This window comes from Patella vulgata, chromosome 1 (genome assembly GCF_932274485.2).
Source record: "Patella vulgata chromosome 1, xgPatVulg1.2, whole genome shotgun sequence".
Classification (NCBI taxonomy): domain Eukaryota; kingdom Metazoa; phylum Mollusca; class Gastropoda; family Patellidae; genus Patella; species Patella vulgata.
The window spans coordinates 294,618-312,060 of record NC_065879.2 but is presented as its reverse complement, the minus strand read 5'-3'; the positions used below and the strand labels follow the sequence as shown (position 1 = coordinate 312,060).

Below are 17,443 nucleotides of genomic sequence, written 5' to 3'. Positions count from 1 at the left end.
TGGGATAGATTTAACAAGTGGTATGGGAACTTAACTTCCTGTACCAGAAGTTTGAGAAACATCCATCGAGCAGTTTAAAATGTTGAACAATTTTTAAAAGAAAAGAAATTAGAAGAACATTATCAGATATTTAACGATATTTAGCAAATAGAACTTTTTCAGTAATATAAGATTGGGGCCATTTTTGGACCATTTATACTATATCAAGGCTTTTAAATTTGGATTCACACCCTAGACCACCGTTAGGACTCTAAGTAACCGAAATGAAATAAGAGTAATTTTCGAGATAAAAGCATCTGAATAGGCTCCAAAAAGGAAAATACTGGATTTTCAGTGTCCCATAATATATTGCCTAACCAGCGAATTTGTACCATTTGGATGTCATAAGATTGCCTATTAGTTATTTTGATTCGGTGAAATCTGGCGTAGTAATCACTTTTTTCGCAAGATCACCATTTTTTTTACTTTTTACGTTCTTTTTTTTAAAAATATCGGATATTTTTTTTGACTACTTCCGGTTTTTGGATCATTGTCAGGATAGTAGATCTAACCTGGTATTACCTGTAATTAGGGAAGCGACCATGTTGTCCGTCAGTTCGGTCTCATTTTCAGGAAATGTGAATTCAACCATAATTATGGTATAACGGCGATATATCTGAATGCCTTTTAAATCAGATAAACATTGTAACCTGCACAAGCTAAAAACGTGATTGTTCGTACAATCAGAGGCTATAATCCAGGTAGTGATGGTCCTATGCGCCAATATCGAAAGGAACCAAGATCTTTCGGTAATGAACATACATGTACCTTGTAAGTTTCATCAAAATCGGATAAAAGTTATGACATCTAGAGTGTCCACAACCTTGGTATTATTATGCATTTTTTTTTTGTTAAGTTCAGCATCACCAGATTTAACCACCATTTTACAGTAAGGGAGTTGAAGGAGGTAAATCACTAATGTTTGGGACCTTGAAACCCAAATGGGTCGCAACACATATAATAATTTAAACTGATTTACATTCAGTTGTTTCCGTTTTGACTAATTTCAAATCAATTATGTCCAGCGAAATACGGTATGAGTCTCAACCGAATGGAAATTTGTAGCGTCTGATTATTCCAGTCTATTGCGCATGCTCTCCAGATAAGTTATGGCGTCACCGTTTGACAAGAGTTGTGGAATATGTCTGGCCTCGTTCTTTCTGGTCACTTGTTACAAATGACGCTGAAACGCGCTATGATACACGATTCGTGTACCAATAGTAAAATGTTTATTTTATCTTAAATATTGGATATCAGAAGCCTACCTTTTTCCAGTAAGATCACAACATCAATGTTGATTTGAACTGACAAATAATTCGTGTATCAATGTGTGAGACTTTGGATGATATTGAGTTAGCGACTTAGATACTTTAAAATATCATGGTTAGAACCTCACCTGTCTGGTTGTGATACAAAACACCATGGTTAGAACCCCTACTGTCAGGACAATACTAATTTCTACCCCACTGTTGATATAAAAAAAATAAAGTTGTTTTTTACACATTTTTTATTTCTCGTACAATATATTTTGTTTTCTCTTCTTACATCAAATGATTTGATATTTTTATATTTACACAATTTTATCACATATTTATCTGAAAAACTGAGGGTTTTACAACAAAAACACGTAGTGATATAGCTACAATATCATACAAACTCATACAAGTGGCGGAGAGGGGGTGGGGTAGACATTCATACAAGCCAAGATGAAGGTGGGGGTGGGGGTCTTATACAAGCCAAAATGAGCGTTTGGGCACTCATACAAGCCCACATGGGAGGGGTCGGCACTTTCATACAAGCCAAGATGAAGCGGAAAACACATACAACCAAGACGAGGGTGAGATGTCACTGATACAAACCAAGAAGAGAAGAGTAGTAAAAGTTAGAATATTCACATCACTATAAATTCTTGTTACAGTCGAATTAAAACACGAGTCAATCATTAACAAACACACAAACTACATCTTAATAAACACACCTCTACAGGTAGACAGATAGACATACCTGTATAGGTAGACAGATAGAACACCTGTACAGGTAGACAGATAGACATATCAACATTACAGGTAGTGTTAGCTTGTTTCGACAAGTTAGAATCGATCAATCATTTCAACATTATTAACATTACAACAAAACCTAATAATAACAGCAAAATCGGTCTTAACATGGTTTTCAGCTGACAAATTCCAACGTCAATATTTCGTTATTCAACACTCCAAATCGCATTATTTTTCGGAACTTGACTCAGCTATTAAGATTACTATTTTGGAAGCCAAGTAATTATAATCAGGGGAATTATTTCCTTGGCCTAAAAAAACTAAACAAAATGTTAATTTGAATAATTTCTAATAAATTAAATCAGAAGAGAATTATGTACAATTAAAATGTTAATTTGATAATAAACAGTTGATATAACTGCAGACTGGACTAAACAGCTAAACAGACATCGGGTTAGATTAGATAAAGAGATGACAGTTCTTGCTATATTAGCAACTTTCTGAAAATTTCAGTCAAATTGCTTAACTCTAAACCATGATAATACGAATTCAATTTTAGGCAAGCTTTGATCGTCATTACTAATGTTGGTACGATAATAAACTTGATTGTCCATTTTAACGTTTCGTCATCCATCAAAAAACGGATTCAAATCCACTAAATATCGGAAGCTAACGATGACATCAAGAGATGATTATGGTCTTGTCATGTTAATTAATGTCTAATTTAGTTAACATTTCAGGCCTAAAGAAAGACCTGCAATAGGTAGGTTTACCTCTAGCATAATGTATGTTTAACTTAAGAGGCTTATGTTAGGCTAAGTTCTAAACCTTGTTTCCTTAAAATCAACTTCATGAAAAAAATACACTAAAATTATGAAGTGAACAGCAGTGTATATGCCCATCAACCTGATTGATGCAGGAAAGTAGAATGTTAAACACCATTTCATTTCATTTCTCTTTAAATTTATCTCTCTGTGTTGATCTGTTTGTGTTGAGTTGAGTGATCTGTGTGTGTTGACCTGTGTGTGTGTTGACCTGTATGTGTGTTGACCCGTGTGTGTTGGTCTGTGTGTGTTGACCTGTGTGTGTGTTGATCTGTTTGTTATATATATAGTTGAGTGATCTGTGTGCTGTGTCTAGAGATATAAATTAAGAGTAAAAGTCTAATTGTGTAGGATCTATATCGTGTTGTGTATCGTCGTCTATACAACAGACAGAGGGTAGTAGATTATCACAGTTTGAATATTTTACTCCAGGTGTAATCCTAACATTCGATCCTGAAATAAAATAAATAAATTATAAAATATCCCTTGGCTTAATGGAGAGAGGGGGAATTGTTCACATGACACAAATGAGGTCATTTCGGGACTAACATGTTTCAATTCCACTTCAATAATTTGATTAGGCCTAGGGTTTTCTCTTTGACATGGAGAAAACACATAAGTTTTGACTAGCGACCCTAATCCATGTCACGTACAAAAGCCGGGAATCAAAAACATGCAACCTTATGATCTAAAGTGCCCACAGACCCAAACCCTCTTGGTGAATATTGACAAGGCAGCACCATTTCTGTCTATTCTTGATCAGATTTACAAACTGTCAGGGGTTTAAATATACCTTGATCATTTAGAGGCAATAAAATGGTAGTTTTTTTATTTTAATGTTGGAGAATTTTGTCTGGGCAGTGGTGCTTCAGCCTTTTTTTTAATTTTTCATATATAATGGGCTCTTTTACATGCACAGTAATATGCACAAGGGTGGACCTCGTTTTATTTTCTCATTGACACAGTTTCTGATTCAGCCTTGTCCACTCACAACCGTTGTTCTGGGTCCAGGTCTGGAATCGAACCAGTGACATTCTAGCTGAAAGATCAGTGTCCTGGATAATCAACTACCATGGCCCCTGACTCAACAATACCTGAGCCATTTTGGGACTAACATATGCTTACTCAAAGGGGTCTTTATCTGGGAGAGGAAACTGGTGAAAACCTTGCATGTTTGTACCAATGATCCTACTAATTGTCAAATTTTAGCTAGGGATCAAACCCTTGCCACTTGACTCAATGACAGAGCTTATGATCTTAATCTTACATCTAAGCCTAAGTCTATATACGATGAATTACAACTCACCAAGTTTTTGATAGAATAAAACGTAGCCGCTGCTGTATTCCTCATCTTTAGGTACAGATTGTGTCACAGTTTCATCGTTATAATAAAACCACTCACCATTAATAGGGTGTCGTGTATACGATGTATAGTGACCAGAATTAGACCCTGTAATATAAAACATCATTAATACGATGTATAGTGACCAGAATTAGACCCTGTAATATAAAACATCATTAATACGATGTATAATGACCAGAATTAGACCCTGAAATATAAAACATCATTAATACGATGTATAGTGACCAGAATTAGACCCTGTAATATAAAACATCATTAATATGATGTATAGTGACCAGAATTAGACCCTGTAATATAAAACATCATTAATACGATGTATAATGACCAGAATTAGACCCTGTAATAGCAACACTTACTAGCAATATATTTAGACATGAAATTGGACAAGAAATCTCAAAAATTTGCTCGTAAAGTTTTAATCAGGTTATACATACAACAGTGTAGGTTGACACTGATTGATGAGAGGGTATCGGTTGACACTGTTTGACGAGAGGGTATCTGTTGACACTGATTGACGAGAGGGTATCTGTTGACACTGATGGTCGAGAGGGTATCGGTTGACACTAATTGATGAGACAGTATCGGTCAACACTGATTGTCAAGAGGGTATGGGTCGACACTGATCGGCGAGAGGGTATTATATTGATCAATTAATGGCAATCATGTCGTTTACAGATTTTTAACGTCCGATACATGATATTATGGACAAGTTGATTTAATTTGGAAATCATCAATTTGGCGATCTATAAGATTATCATACTGCGTGATTAAACACGACATTCGCCGTGCTGAGTCCAACTTTCTGTAGAGAAAATTTTCACTCATGGGTCACGTGAATTCGGGGATCTATAGAAAATCATCTAGTTGATCAGGAAGAAATGAATATATTACAAACCTCCAAAATGGCAAACAATACTGTAGAGGTCGTATTGAAGGTCGTTGTTTTTAGGCCCGGAGAGAAAGTCCGTTAATTGGAGGTTTTTTTGGGGAAATATCACAGGGTTGTCAATTTTCGTACTCGAAAACTCATGAAAGACAAAACTGAAAGATAAATTAAAGGCATGATTTATAGATGAATTTTAAAACTTTCTGTGTTAACTCTGCTCAGTCTAGCACCTCCAGCTACTGGCACTGCTCAGTCTAGCATCTCCAGCTACTGACACTGCTCAGTCTAGCACCTCCAGCTACTGACACTGCTCAGTCTAGCACCTCCAGCTACTGACACTGCTCAGTCTAGCACCCCCAGCTACTGACACTGCTCAGTCTAGCACCTCCAGCTACTGACACTGCTCAGTCTAGCACCTCCAGCTACTGACACTGCTCAGTCTAGCACCCCCAGCTACTGACACTGCTCAGTCTAGCACCTCCAGCTACTGGCACTGCTCAGTCTAGCACCTCCAGCTACTGACACTGCTCAGTCTAGCACCTCCAGCTACTGACACTGCTCAGTCTAGCACCCCCAGCTACTGACACTGCTCAGTCTAGCACCCAGGTTACTAGCAATGCCTTATTTTATATCCCAATTTGAATATATGAACTGCTTTTGTACGGAATAATAGGTTTTGAGTTCTACTGTGTTCTCTGTGATATAAGGGATTAATAGATAATCCTTTAATTAGCCCCACTGCATTTATTGTCTAGTTAACTGGCTTAGGGATATTAAGGAATAGTTTGTTGTATCATTAAGGGTTCAATGAGTTAAAACGTTGAATATTGGACTCACCGTTTGAAATGAACAATCAATGTATCATTAAGGGTTGTAGGGTTCAATGCGTTAAAACGTTGAATATCAGACTCACCGTTTTAAATGAACAATCAATGTATCAGGGTATCGCCAGACGGTCATTCGTTTATTGGCACATTGATTTTTACGACATTGTGGACAAAACCACGGATTCTGTTCGTCCAAAACTTCACTGAAAACATTAATGATATTATTATTACAATTCTTTAAAAAAGGACAAACTATTGACTAATTTAATTACTGACATATTGGGTCTATTGGCCGAGTTTGGGAAATACTTCTTGGGTGACACAGGGATCCAAACTAATGCAGATGGGATACACCATGTAGTGTGCTATGAGGGAAATTTGGCCAGGGCAGTGACGCTACTGTATACTCTAATTCTGAAGTGCAAATGTCAAGGGTTCTTTTACATGCTCTCCGTCCTGCTGCACTGACAAGGGGAACCATATTGGAACTTTGCCGGCTAAACATTAGGATTGAACCCTTTCTGGTAGCGATTTCAACTCACTGACTTCTCGACCACCCCGGAAACGAACGTGAAATGGGGTTTAACATCCTACCACACCGACTAGGCTAATGAAGAAGGAAGAACGCCATACAGTGTACTATCAGAGAAATTTTGCCAGGACAGTGGCACTACGGCTTACTCTTATATCAAATTCCAACAGGCAATGGTTCTTTCACATGCACGCCAATGTGTACAGAGGACCTCAGATTTTTGTCCTATCTGAACAACTAGATACTGTTCTTGTCTGGCCAGGAAACCGCTGGTTGGTGAGCCAGTGTCTTACTTCACTGAACCAAAGCGGCTCCCTCTAGTTTAAAATATAAAAAAAACGTAGCTTGACGACATCAGCCCAGACCCCTGGATATTGTTATCTTACCATTGAGTAAAGGCAGTAAAACAATCATAAATAGTAACAGGTTCATCAGGTCGAAGGTCATTCATAGTCACATGATCAACCAAACATTCGGCTTGAGTTATCTGCCCCCTAGTTACATCTTCTACTTGAACAGCAAGATGATCTCCAGGCTGTAGAGTGATCTCCCCTTCACGACTCATAACACATCCAGTACAATGATCCATATGTTGACACCGTGAACAATGTTTACCCTGTCCATCTGTTAATACAACCGAATACACCGTATCAGGGGGGATAACTGTACTTATAGTACTATATAATGTCTGTCCTGTCACATGACTAGGTAGATATACTATATTAGGATGGTTAAATAGAACAGGTTTATTGTCATCGTTGATATATCGTTGACAAACAGGTATTGCCAATATCCTACAATCACAGAAAAACACACAATTAAAGATAAGTTATGGGAGATTAGATAACGAGTTGGCAGTTTTCACTATAACAGTTAAAAACTAGATAATGTTAAGAGAATTTGCTGAAAATTTCAGTAAAATTCATCCACTCTGAACCGAGAATTTAGCAATTGAATTTTCGGCCTAGCCTCCATCATCATTACATAGTCTTGATTATCCATTTCATGATTTAATCATGAATAAAAGTTGAGCAGCAAATCAGATCATAATCCAGTAAATATCGCAGGCTAGCGATGACATTGAGAGTTGATGACGGTCTGGATAAGTTAATTAATGTCTAAATAATTTAGATAACATTTCAGGCCTAAAGAAAGACCTGCAATAGGCAGATTTAGCTCTTGCATAATGTATGTTTAAACATCCACTCGACACAGGCCATTTCGGGACTAACATATGGTACAATTTTATTCTAATAATCACTCTTGCACGAATCAGGGACATCAAGGTTGGTGAGTCAGCACTTCTTCCACTGTGGCCCCCGTCTTCAGAGTGGAAATTTATTCATTAGATAGATTAAAAGATTTGTTGTTGCTCACCTAGCAGCAGGTTTATGACCAAAAGGAGAGAGAGGGGGAGGGAGAGAGAGAGAGAGAGAGAGAGAGAGAGAGAGGGGGAGAGAGAGGGGAGAGAGAGAGAGGGAGAGAGAGAGAGAGGGGGAGTTTAACGTCCACTTGACACAAACTAGGTCATTTCGGGACTAACATGTTTCAATTTTATTTCAATAATTCGCTTGCACGTAAGGGTCTTTAACAGTGGGAGGAAACTGGAGGACCCAAAGAAAACCCACGAGGTTGGACAGGCAACCCTACTCCTTGTCACTACAACAATGAATATTAACTCACCTAGCAGCAGGTTTATGACCCATGGAACTTGATAGCGGAATAAAATCATCTGTTCTACTGGCAGGAGATTGACAGATCTACAAAATACCAATCATAAAAATATCTTTAATCGGGTTTCTTACTCCATTTTGAAACCAACCGGCCAGAATTGGGTTAAATGAGGTTTCGGTGGGAAATAGGGTAATTAAAAGCTTCTATTCCCTTTAATATAACCAGAACTCAACAGAAATAATTCTTAGGAATTTGTTATAGAGAATGTCATATGTGATTACCACAAAAATAACGACAAATAGGTGCACCTTTCGGAAAATTTTCCATATTAAATTCACGTACTGTCTTAAAGTTCACATCAGTAACATTTATGAATAAATTACTGTCTTCGTTTATTCGATGGATAAAGCGAAACATTCATCAGTCAATCGAAATTAATATTTTTCTACCACTGCCAGGATCAAAAAATGCTTTAGTCAAAATAAGCTGATATGGCACCACAACATTTCTGGGTAAAACAATTTATAGTTTTTGTCTATCATGTAACTTGCACAAGTTTTTATTCATTCGTCAACCATAATTGAAATAGTTTTAGAATAAAATTCCATACCACTATGACATATAGCCTTCGATAATAACGGCAATATTTTAAAAATTAAGCCTGTCAGCATGTGTATAAAATCATAATGGTAAAGGCTATTTAAAACTAAAGCTAGCATCGCTGGTTTATTGACCTCATTCTGTGGTAATGCCGTACATGTAGACACCACACATTTCGTGCTATTCCCGTAAACGACCATAATAACTCAAGAAAAAATAAAATCATCAACTTACAGGACAGCAATGGCCGTTATCAGAACTATGTTTCATTGACATCTGAAATATCAGAAGAGATATATATATATTTTAATATAAATATACAAATAAAATGAAATAAAATGGGGTTTAACGTCCTACTGTTCTGCTCCTATACATGGCTAATTAAGACGGCATACGCCATACAGTGTGATATGAGGGATATTTTGCCAGGCAGCGGCACTATGGCCTACTCTTATATCGAATTCCAACTGCCAAGGGATCTTTCACGTACATGCCAACGTGCACACAGGACCTCGATTTTTCGTCCCATCTGAAGGACTAGACAGCTGTCCTTGTCAGGCCCTACGTTCTGCACCACTGACTAGGAGAAACCATGCCGGAAAATCCTGATGAACTTTCTCGGCTGGTACATTGTGGCTCGGTGAGTAGGGTGCAGGCTCATTAACAGGGACGTCCCACATTTCATATTAACAACCTAACCTTGGCTCACTAACTGGGAAGTACCACATTTTATCTTGGCGACACGGATAAGCTTCCTCAGGATTTTCCACCATGTCATTGGTGCAAAGGCAAACAGACGCAAAACCCAAGACCACCTCATTAGCAAGTCAGCGGATTTACTGAACCATGTTTTCTTTTAGACGACATCGACTTTCATAACTTCAATAAAGTATGACATAAACTAATGAAGTGTATACAGCCCTTAGTTTACCTCAAGACAGGAATCACAGAAAGTTCCACCACATGACGTATGCACCAATAGTTCGCTATCTGCCAGTTCTTCGAGACATATAGCACATGACTTCCACTGATCAGCTATACCACACATACCCGTACTGTTCTCTATACAACTAGGGTTAAAGTTCACAGGACTTGACCTCGGAGCAGGACCAATAGGATTATCATAAACATTACTATCCCATGATGCACCTGGTAATGGATTAATTCGTTCATCGTATTGTGTCCATTCCCACATTCCTGTCCCTATAATAAATTTTTATTATTTATTTTAAAAATGGCAAATCATATCTTGATGTTTACTGACACTACAGCCAGACGGACATTGATTCAGATAAACAGATGTAACTACAGCCAGACGGACATTGATTCAATCTTATATTTGCTGTTTTCTTATTGCTTAGTGTTTAACTAAAGGAGACGGTATTGAATTAATCATATTAAATTGCCAATCTACTACAGCATACCCAATCTACTACAGTGTGCCCTCTCACACCCACCGACTACACAATTCAATATGTGATAATGACTTTAACTTCTGCTGTTCTTTGCATCACACAATTTATTATTCAGTTAACATTACATGTACAGTAGAACTTGTATTCAGCAAGCACCCAAGGGAAATTTAAAAATGCTTGCTTAATGGAGGTGCTCTTTGACTAAAGGTATCCAATATTGCCACAACCCCTACCACAAAAAATAAAGATATAGATTGCATATATTTTTTTATTCATGTAGTATAACAATAACAATACATGTACTTTTTAACTAGTTTTGAATTCAAAGTAGTCGCGTATAAATGTTTGTTTAGTAATACTGGATCTCTGACAACCCAATATTTCTTTTACTTTCATCATACTGAATCATAGCGTCTAAAAGCGTTTCAAAATGCCGTGCATTTGAGAATTTCCCACCCCAACTATTTTAGCGATTACGCGACCACATAATAAAATCTCGGTGCTTTTTGTGCTGACATCAATTAATTACGCTTGGTGCATTGGGAGCGAACATCAATACTTGCATCGATAAATTTGACCGTCGCTGAATCTTGTGCCGAACGAAAATTCTTTACTCAAATCTCGAACATAACTTCTGTAAACTTGTCATTTTGTGCCAACCTTCGATACTACTGTCTACCATTGTGATGCATTCGATAATATTTATCCATTTTTGTGAAGAAAACCGATGAATTAATTTTATTTTATCAAAAAAGCACATGAACAAAAAACCATCGCTGATTTCATCACCGATTTACAGGAGGTCTAACTCTGTATGTAATATTATAGGGGGCGCTAAAACGTCTGTTCAACAATAAAGTGGCAATGGCGCCAATGGAAAAGAGATACTAGATGATCGTGACAAAACTCGGTACTTTCATTTTATTTAATCAGTATAAAATAATGTGTCGTTCCGCGTGAAAACAATGATCAGGTTAGTCGTTTAATAAAACAAAAGATTAATAAACAGATAATCCCGGGTTGATTGTTATTTTTACATTTCTTTTTACCTGATCAGTGGGGGTCCAGTTAATTAACTACATGGTATCATTCAACAATGGCCGTTGAATGGGAGATGTTTTGTTGAATTTTTAGAGGAGTGACTGTTGAAACAGTAGAATTTTTACAGGGGGAATTAATCGTGATGCCTGTTGCACGCGTTGAACAGGTGCGTGTGTAGTAGAGGTTAAATTACTTAAAAATCGCTCGTTGAAGCAAGTGTTCGCTGATTAGGAGTGCACGCCCGAGCAAGTTCTACTGTAATTAAAACAGCTCTGGATAATCTACCTATTAAAACGACCACTGGATAAAACATCTGGATAATCTGGACCATCAATGGATAAAAGCCTTTTTAAACATGTCTTTAGTTTTAGTTTTAAAAGCAGCAAGGGTTGGGTAACCCCAGTGACATTACGAATTTGAAGTGATAACAGTACCTACCTTGCGTGTCTGTATTAGAAATAAAGTTTGCTGATTGGTCATCAGAGGACAGAGAAATAAAATTTGATTGGTTGTTAAATGAGCTGTCAATTTCGGATGAGTTGAATTTGCCTGATTCTGTATCTGGAATATTATTGGTTGAATCCTTTCTAGTCAAACCTGTTGTAAAAGTTCCCATTTGACTAAAAATATCTCCCGGATTCTCGTTAGTTGTCTCTGTCGTAATTTGATCTTTCTGGCTCGTTGGATTGGTTGTTTCCATGACAACCGTTTCTGGTAGTTTGGGAGGAGCTGCCATCTCAAAGGCGTAAATAGTTCTAGTTGAATCGTTGACGTAACGAAGCATAACGTTATCATCCTGCAAAAAAATTCAAAACATAAGGTAATGATTAACAAACCTATATAAGGTCATTTAATTTTACTTTGATTTTTACCACATTTCACGAAAATGGTTATCTTAGGTTTTTCCTTTAATGTGCTGATATTAAGATTTCTGTTTGCCAATTTGTGTTGGAAATATTCCCCTTTTTTTAGAGGTTGCTTCCCTTATTGTTATTTCGTTTTTCATTTAGAGTAAAGTCTGTATAACTACAGGCTCGCGGCTCCCAGATCTGTAAGATGATGGCTCACTAATCCGTAGGTCCTGTGTTCGATCCCTGCATTGGCCAAGAAAGTTCATTAGGATTTTCCAGTCTGGTTCTCCCATGTCAGTGGTGCAGAACAGAGGAACAGGCAAGGGACATGGTAAAGTCGTTCGGTTGGGGTCTCGTGTACACATTGGCGTGCATGTAAAAGAACCCTTGAAACAGTTGGAATTCGATATTAGAGTAGGTCATAGTGCCACTGCCCTTCCAAATTTTCCGTCATATTACAGTGCATGCTGCACGCTCGTCTTCATTAGCCCAGATATATAGAACTTTAAACCCCACTAGCCTTGATTATCCAGTACTTGTGATAACTTACTAATACTAATAGCCTTTGATTATCCAGCGCTGTAACAACTTACCAATAGCCTTGATATATGATTATCCAGTACTTCAGCTAGAATGATATCAGCTTCCGGTTGTTCCATCAATGTTTTAACCTGTTTGCGTAGTTTCGCTACATTGTCTGTTTTAAACATATTGAGTAAATAACGTGTTGGTTGAGTATCAGCACAGATAACTATAACACCTGTAATAAGACATTAATATCACACCTGTAATAAGACATTAATATCACACCTGTAATTATTAAAGGTGCAGTGTTGAGTATCACCACCGATAACTATGACACCTGTAATAAGAGATTAATAGCACACCTTTAATAAGAGATTAATAGCACACCTTTAATAAGAGATTAATAGCGCACATGTAATAAGAGATTAATAGCACACCTGTAATTAGAGATTAATAGCACACCTGTAATTAGAGATTAATAGCACACCTGTAATTAGTAAAGAAATAGAGTAACTAGGTCATTTCAGACAATCATATTTTACAGTACTATTTCAACAATTTGCCTGAGTGCAGGGGTCTGTAGCAGTCAGGCCTTGAGTGCAGGGGTCTGTAGCAGTGGAGGAAACGAGAGGACCAATATAAAACCCAACATGTCTTTAGCAGTGGGAGGGGGATCCTACAAGCCTGGGATAGAAACCATGCCACTTGGATCTATGACAGACCACCACCATTTTACTGGCTCTACTAGGAGACTCTGAGACGTAAAACTATTTTAAAAATTTGACTTACAGATTTGTCGTTCCATGGCTCGGGGGATTGGCAGTGAAAGATACATGAAGGGTTCAAAGGTTACGGAGATATGGCTACATTCGGAGCAGATGATCTACAAGAAAAAAAAGAAGAGAATATTCTTTTATCAAAAAAGTATTTTTCCTGAAGTTAACATTCAATTTTTTTATCTTATTTTACATTATTCTCAGAGTAGGGTTATCGGGTGACTGTCTGGAGGAAGATGATATCAATTTGTCACACCATGTTCCTCGACAGGCCAAACAAATCAATAGGCCAGGTTGTCATCTTTAACCATATACAATGCAACACCACGTTGTAATTTTTCGAAGTACCTTTTAAAACCTACATGAGTAATTATATATATATATATATCTATTCTATCACACCAATAAAACACATGCTATCCCTTCGATATATATATATAGAAGACAACTGCACGCTTTACCATAACACATACATTACGTATACATTTAACTCATTATTATTCATACGTTCAAAGATCATTAATATGCATGAATACAATGGTCATGAATATTCGTGTATACAAAGGTGATTAATATTCATGCATACAAAGGTCATGAATATTCATGTGAACAACAAGGATCTAATCCTGGACCATCATTCTTAGTGAGCTCGTACGAAACTCCGTGAACTATTGTTCTCATTTATAAGACATTTTTAAAAGTTTTCTAAAATAGACCCAAAAAACTTACAGTGCTTTTGAACTGTCCTTGAAAAGAATTAACCACAACAGTATTATTCTCGGCGATATATTCAACCCACGCCTTATCAGCTTCCAGTTCATCAGCTTCACTAAAACTCTCTAGTACTGGAGGTACCGACGGTAAATCATCGACAGTCGAACTTCGTGATGTTATCTCACCTTCCTCGTCAGAACTCTCCCCCTCCACTTCCATCAAACTATCCGGCGTTGCAGAGCGTCGAGATAAATCGTCACGTATGTTGCTTTTATTTTTACGATATTTCTGCATTTCCTCCATTTGAAAGTTTTTCTCTGCTTCATTTTGCTCTATTTTTATGCGTTTAATGTTGGTTAAACTGTAAACCTCCTCCTCGCTGAGCGACAAATTCTTCGCACATGATATACTCCGTGATTTCTTGTCTGCTCGTAGATTAGTGTCTTTGATCCCGAAGCCAGGATCAGATTTTTCCATCTTTTCGTCGTCCGATATCACTTCCTCTAAAATGTTTATCTGTTGTTCATTACGAATCCGGTTGTCCATTTTGGCAAATTTATCGGAATCGATATTAACGTTGTTAAGGACATCGTCGAACAACATGTTCGTGTTGAGCGTCTTACAGTCTTTAGAATAATATTCCTCGAGGCCGGCCAACGTCGTAATTCTCGTATTATTCAGCTTTGGTACATCTGTTGATTTACACGGGCTGTGATGTGATGGGCCGAGATTGTTTGCTTCTACGTCGCCATGGGGATCTGTTGTCAAGGTACTTGTGGACGGTGTGATGTTATTCTGAGCAATAATTGGTAGACTATCGGCACTTTCTTTTTTAGTTTCCATGATAACAGTTGGTGACCTTGACTCTATGGTGGCAAGGTTAGTCTCCCTAAGAGGGGTACCACCATTTGAGTCTATGGTTGACATGGTAACTGCACTGCCATCCGCGCTTGTTTTAATATTTAACGTTTTAAAGTTGTTGGCGTGTTCTGAATCAGAACTATGTAGTGAAATGGTTGATTGGTTGCTGTCCTCTGAACCAAATAAGGATATGTTGCTAATGGTTACACTGCTACCTGCAGAATCAGAGTCCGCGGTTTTATCACTGATCACAGAAAGCTTGGAATTTGAATTTTTGATTTCGGATAATTTACCGTCTGCTGTTCCACTCTGACCAGGTTCCACAAATAGATCTGATTGGTCCTCTAATCCATGTAAAATGGTGTTTGATTGGGTGATATCCACTTCTTCTGATTGACTAGTCCAATGAGAAGAATTGTTATTTAAATGACTAGAGGTTGAGCTTTGTCTTGGTTCCAACGATTGGTTGAGATCAGTTGGTGTGATTTGAAGTGTTCCAGATGCCTGCGATTGGTCACAGTTTATACGAGAATTCATCAAAATTTGTTCGTGAAGAGAATCTAATAACAGCGCCAGAAATTCCTGACAATCATGCTGGAATAAAAATGAGAGAAAAAGATTAATGTTTGTTATAGTGTGATGTTCGATTGTCAGTCCGGAACGTCCAGAATTGACAGAATTGTAATCAAGTGATACAGAATTCAGTCCTGTCACAGTTCTGCCAGTTCCGACAGCTGAGCTGATGTGAGTAGAATCGTGATGTATTTTAAGTAAGTATATGTTCCGTCATGATTGGTTGAGATATTTTTTATGCAGTCGGCACATGCGCTGTACTCCGAAATTTTCCTTTTCACTCGATTGACACTATTTTTGGAATTGAGAGAATTTGATTGCGGAACGTTCTATTGAGTATCCCCACAGTATTCATATCCTCCAGACATAGTGTTTGCCATCGCCACCATTTATGGAAGAGTTTCTGTCAATTTGTTACTTGTTGCAGTTATCTCCCATTATGTAATCTATGGCGATCCTGGATTGTCCGTCCAGAACATTCCGAATTGATGGAATTACAACCGTGTGACCTGGAATTCAGACCAATCACAGTTCTGTCAGTCCTGGCAACGGAGAGAGAGAGGAATGGGGTTTAACGTCCACTCGACACAACTAGGTCATTTTGGGACTAACATATGGTTTAATTATATTTCAATAATTCGCTTGAGCCTAGGGGTCTTTAGCAGTGGGAGGAAACCAGAGGACCCGGAGAAAACCCACGAGGTTGGACAGACGACCCTACTCCTTGTCACGTACAACCAGGGATTCGAAACCACGCCAGTTAACTCAATGACAGACTTTATCGTACAGCGCGCACGTGCTAACCATTCAGCCATCCAACCCCCCTCCTGGCAACGGAGGTGGTGTGAGTAGAATCGTGACGAAATTAAGCACAACAAATATGTTTTAGATCAGATGCCAAGGGATGGGTCAACCTAGATGAAAAGTGTAACAATTTTCTCCTTCAATGTATATGGGATCAAAGCATGCATATCTGGTATCATCAGAATGTAAGTCTGCCTGGTACCTGGTGGTGGGCGTGAATATATTCAACGCCAAAAAGGCCATGCCCCCCAACTAAGCTAGATTAGCTCAAAAGTGTAACACATGAAAATCGTACAGCAATGTACCTTACATCTTCAGGTATTACAAAGACAGGTTGCCAGGCAACGAAACATACGCCCATAACAGCTACATCGTCTGGGCGGTCGACAAGGGTTGTCACATATTTATTCTTTTTGCAGGTAATTAGGCAATAACTTTTGTTGTTCGAGATTTCTTCACAAGATCAACAAAGTGAAACAAGGGCTATAACTCTAGATGTAATTAACAGAAATTGATGAAATTCGATAGGTTTCTTCATTTCACTAATTTAAACGATGCAATTTCATATAGATCGGAAGATAACTTTTGTCGTCAGAGCGTTCACAAGGTGCAACAAAGTGAAACAAGGGCTATAACTCCAGAAGAAATTAACGGGAATTATTGAAATTAAATAGGCTTCTTCATTTCAGTAATGCAAACAACATATCTCAATTTCAAAACAATCAGATGATAAATGTAGTCTGTAGAGTGTTCACAAGAAATTGTGGACAACAGACCAAAGCTAGGCTAGATTAGCTGAAATTTTTACCACCTAAAACTGTTTTGGAGTTGTTCAGTACCACCACAAGAATCATGAATGACCACTGCCAGACAGTTTGTGCGGTGGGTTACCCCTAACAGACACGCCCCAAAATGCCACGCCCCCAGCTCGGATAGATTAGCAGGCACTGTTCCTGTGGTCCAAAAATTAAATTTTTTGCCAGGATGCATAGAATACCTACACTGTATTATACCTAGTACGTATGGAAGATGCAATAAACTGCGGTTGCAGGAACAATTTTTTTAGCCCCATGGAATTGTGACGTCAAGTCAAATATTGAAGTCCTTCAATTGATGCACTATTGTATCAAGTCCATTGTAT

At 37.9% G+C, this 17,443-nt stretch overlaps 1 protein-coding gene across 1 annotated transcript; it reads right to left on the bottom strand.

Annotated features, from left to right (window-relative positions):
• Nucleotides 1–1,528: 1,528 nt before the first annotated feature.
• Nucleotides 1,529–7,859, bottom strand: LOC126814470 (ubiquitin carboxyl-terminal hydrolase 32; the record flags this gene model as incomplete). The annotated part of the gene is made up of 6 exons (XM_050539624.1): nt 1,529–3,313; nt 4,167–4,310; nt 5,119–5,264; nt 6,023–6,139; nt 6,855–7,262; nt 7,846–7,859. Coding segments are annotated over 6 exons (957 nt in total), but the record flags the coding sequence as incomplete, so codon positions are not given.
• Between the last annotated feature and the right edge of the window lie 9,584 nt (nt 7,860–17,443).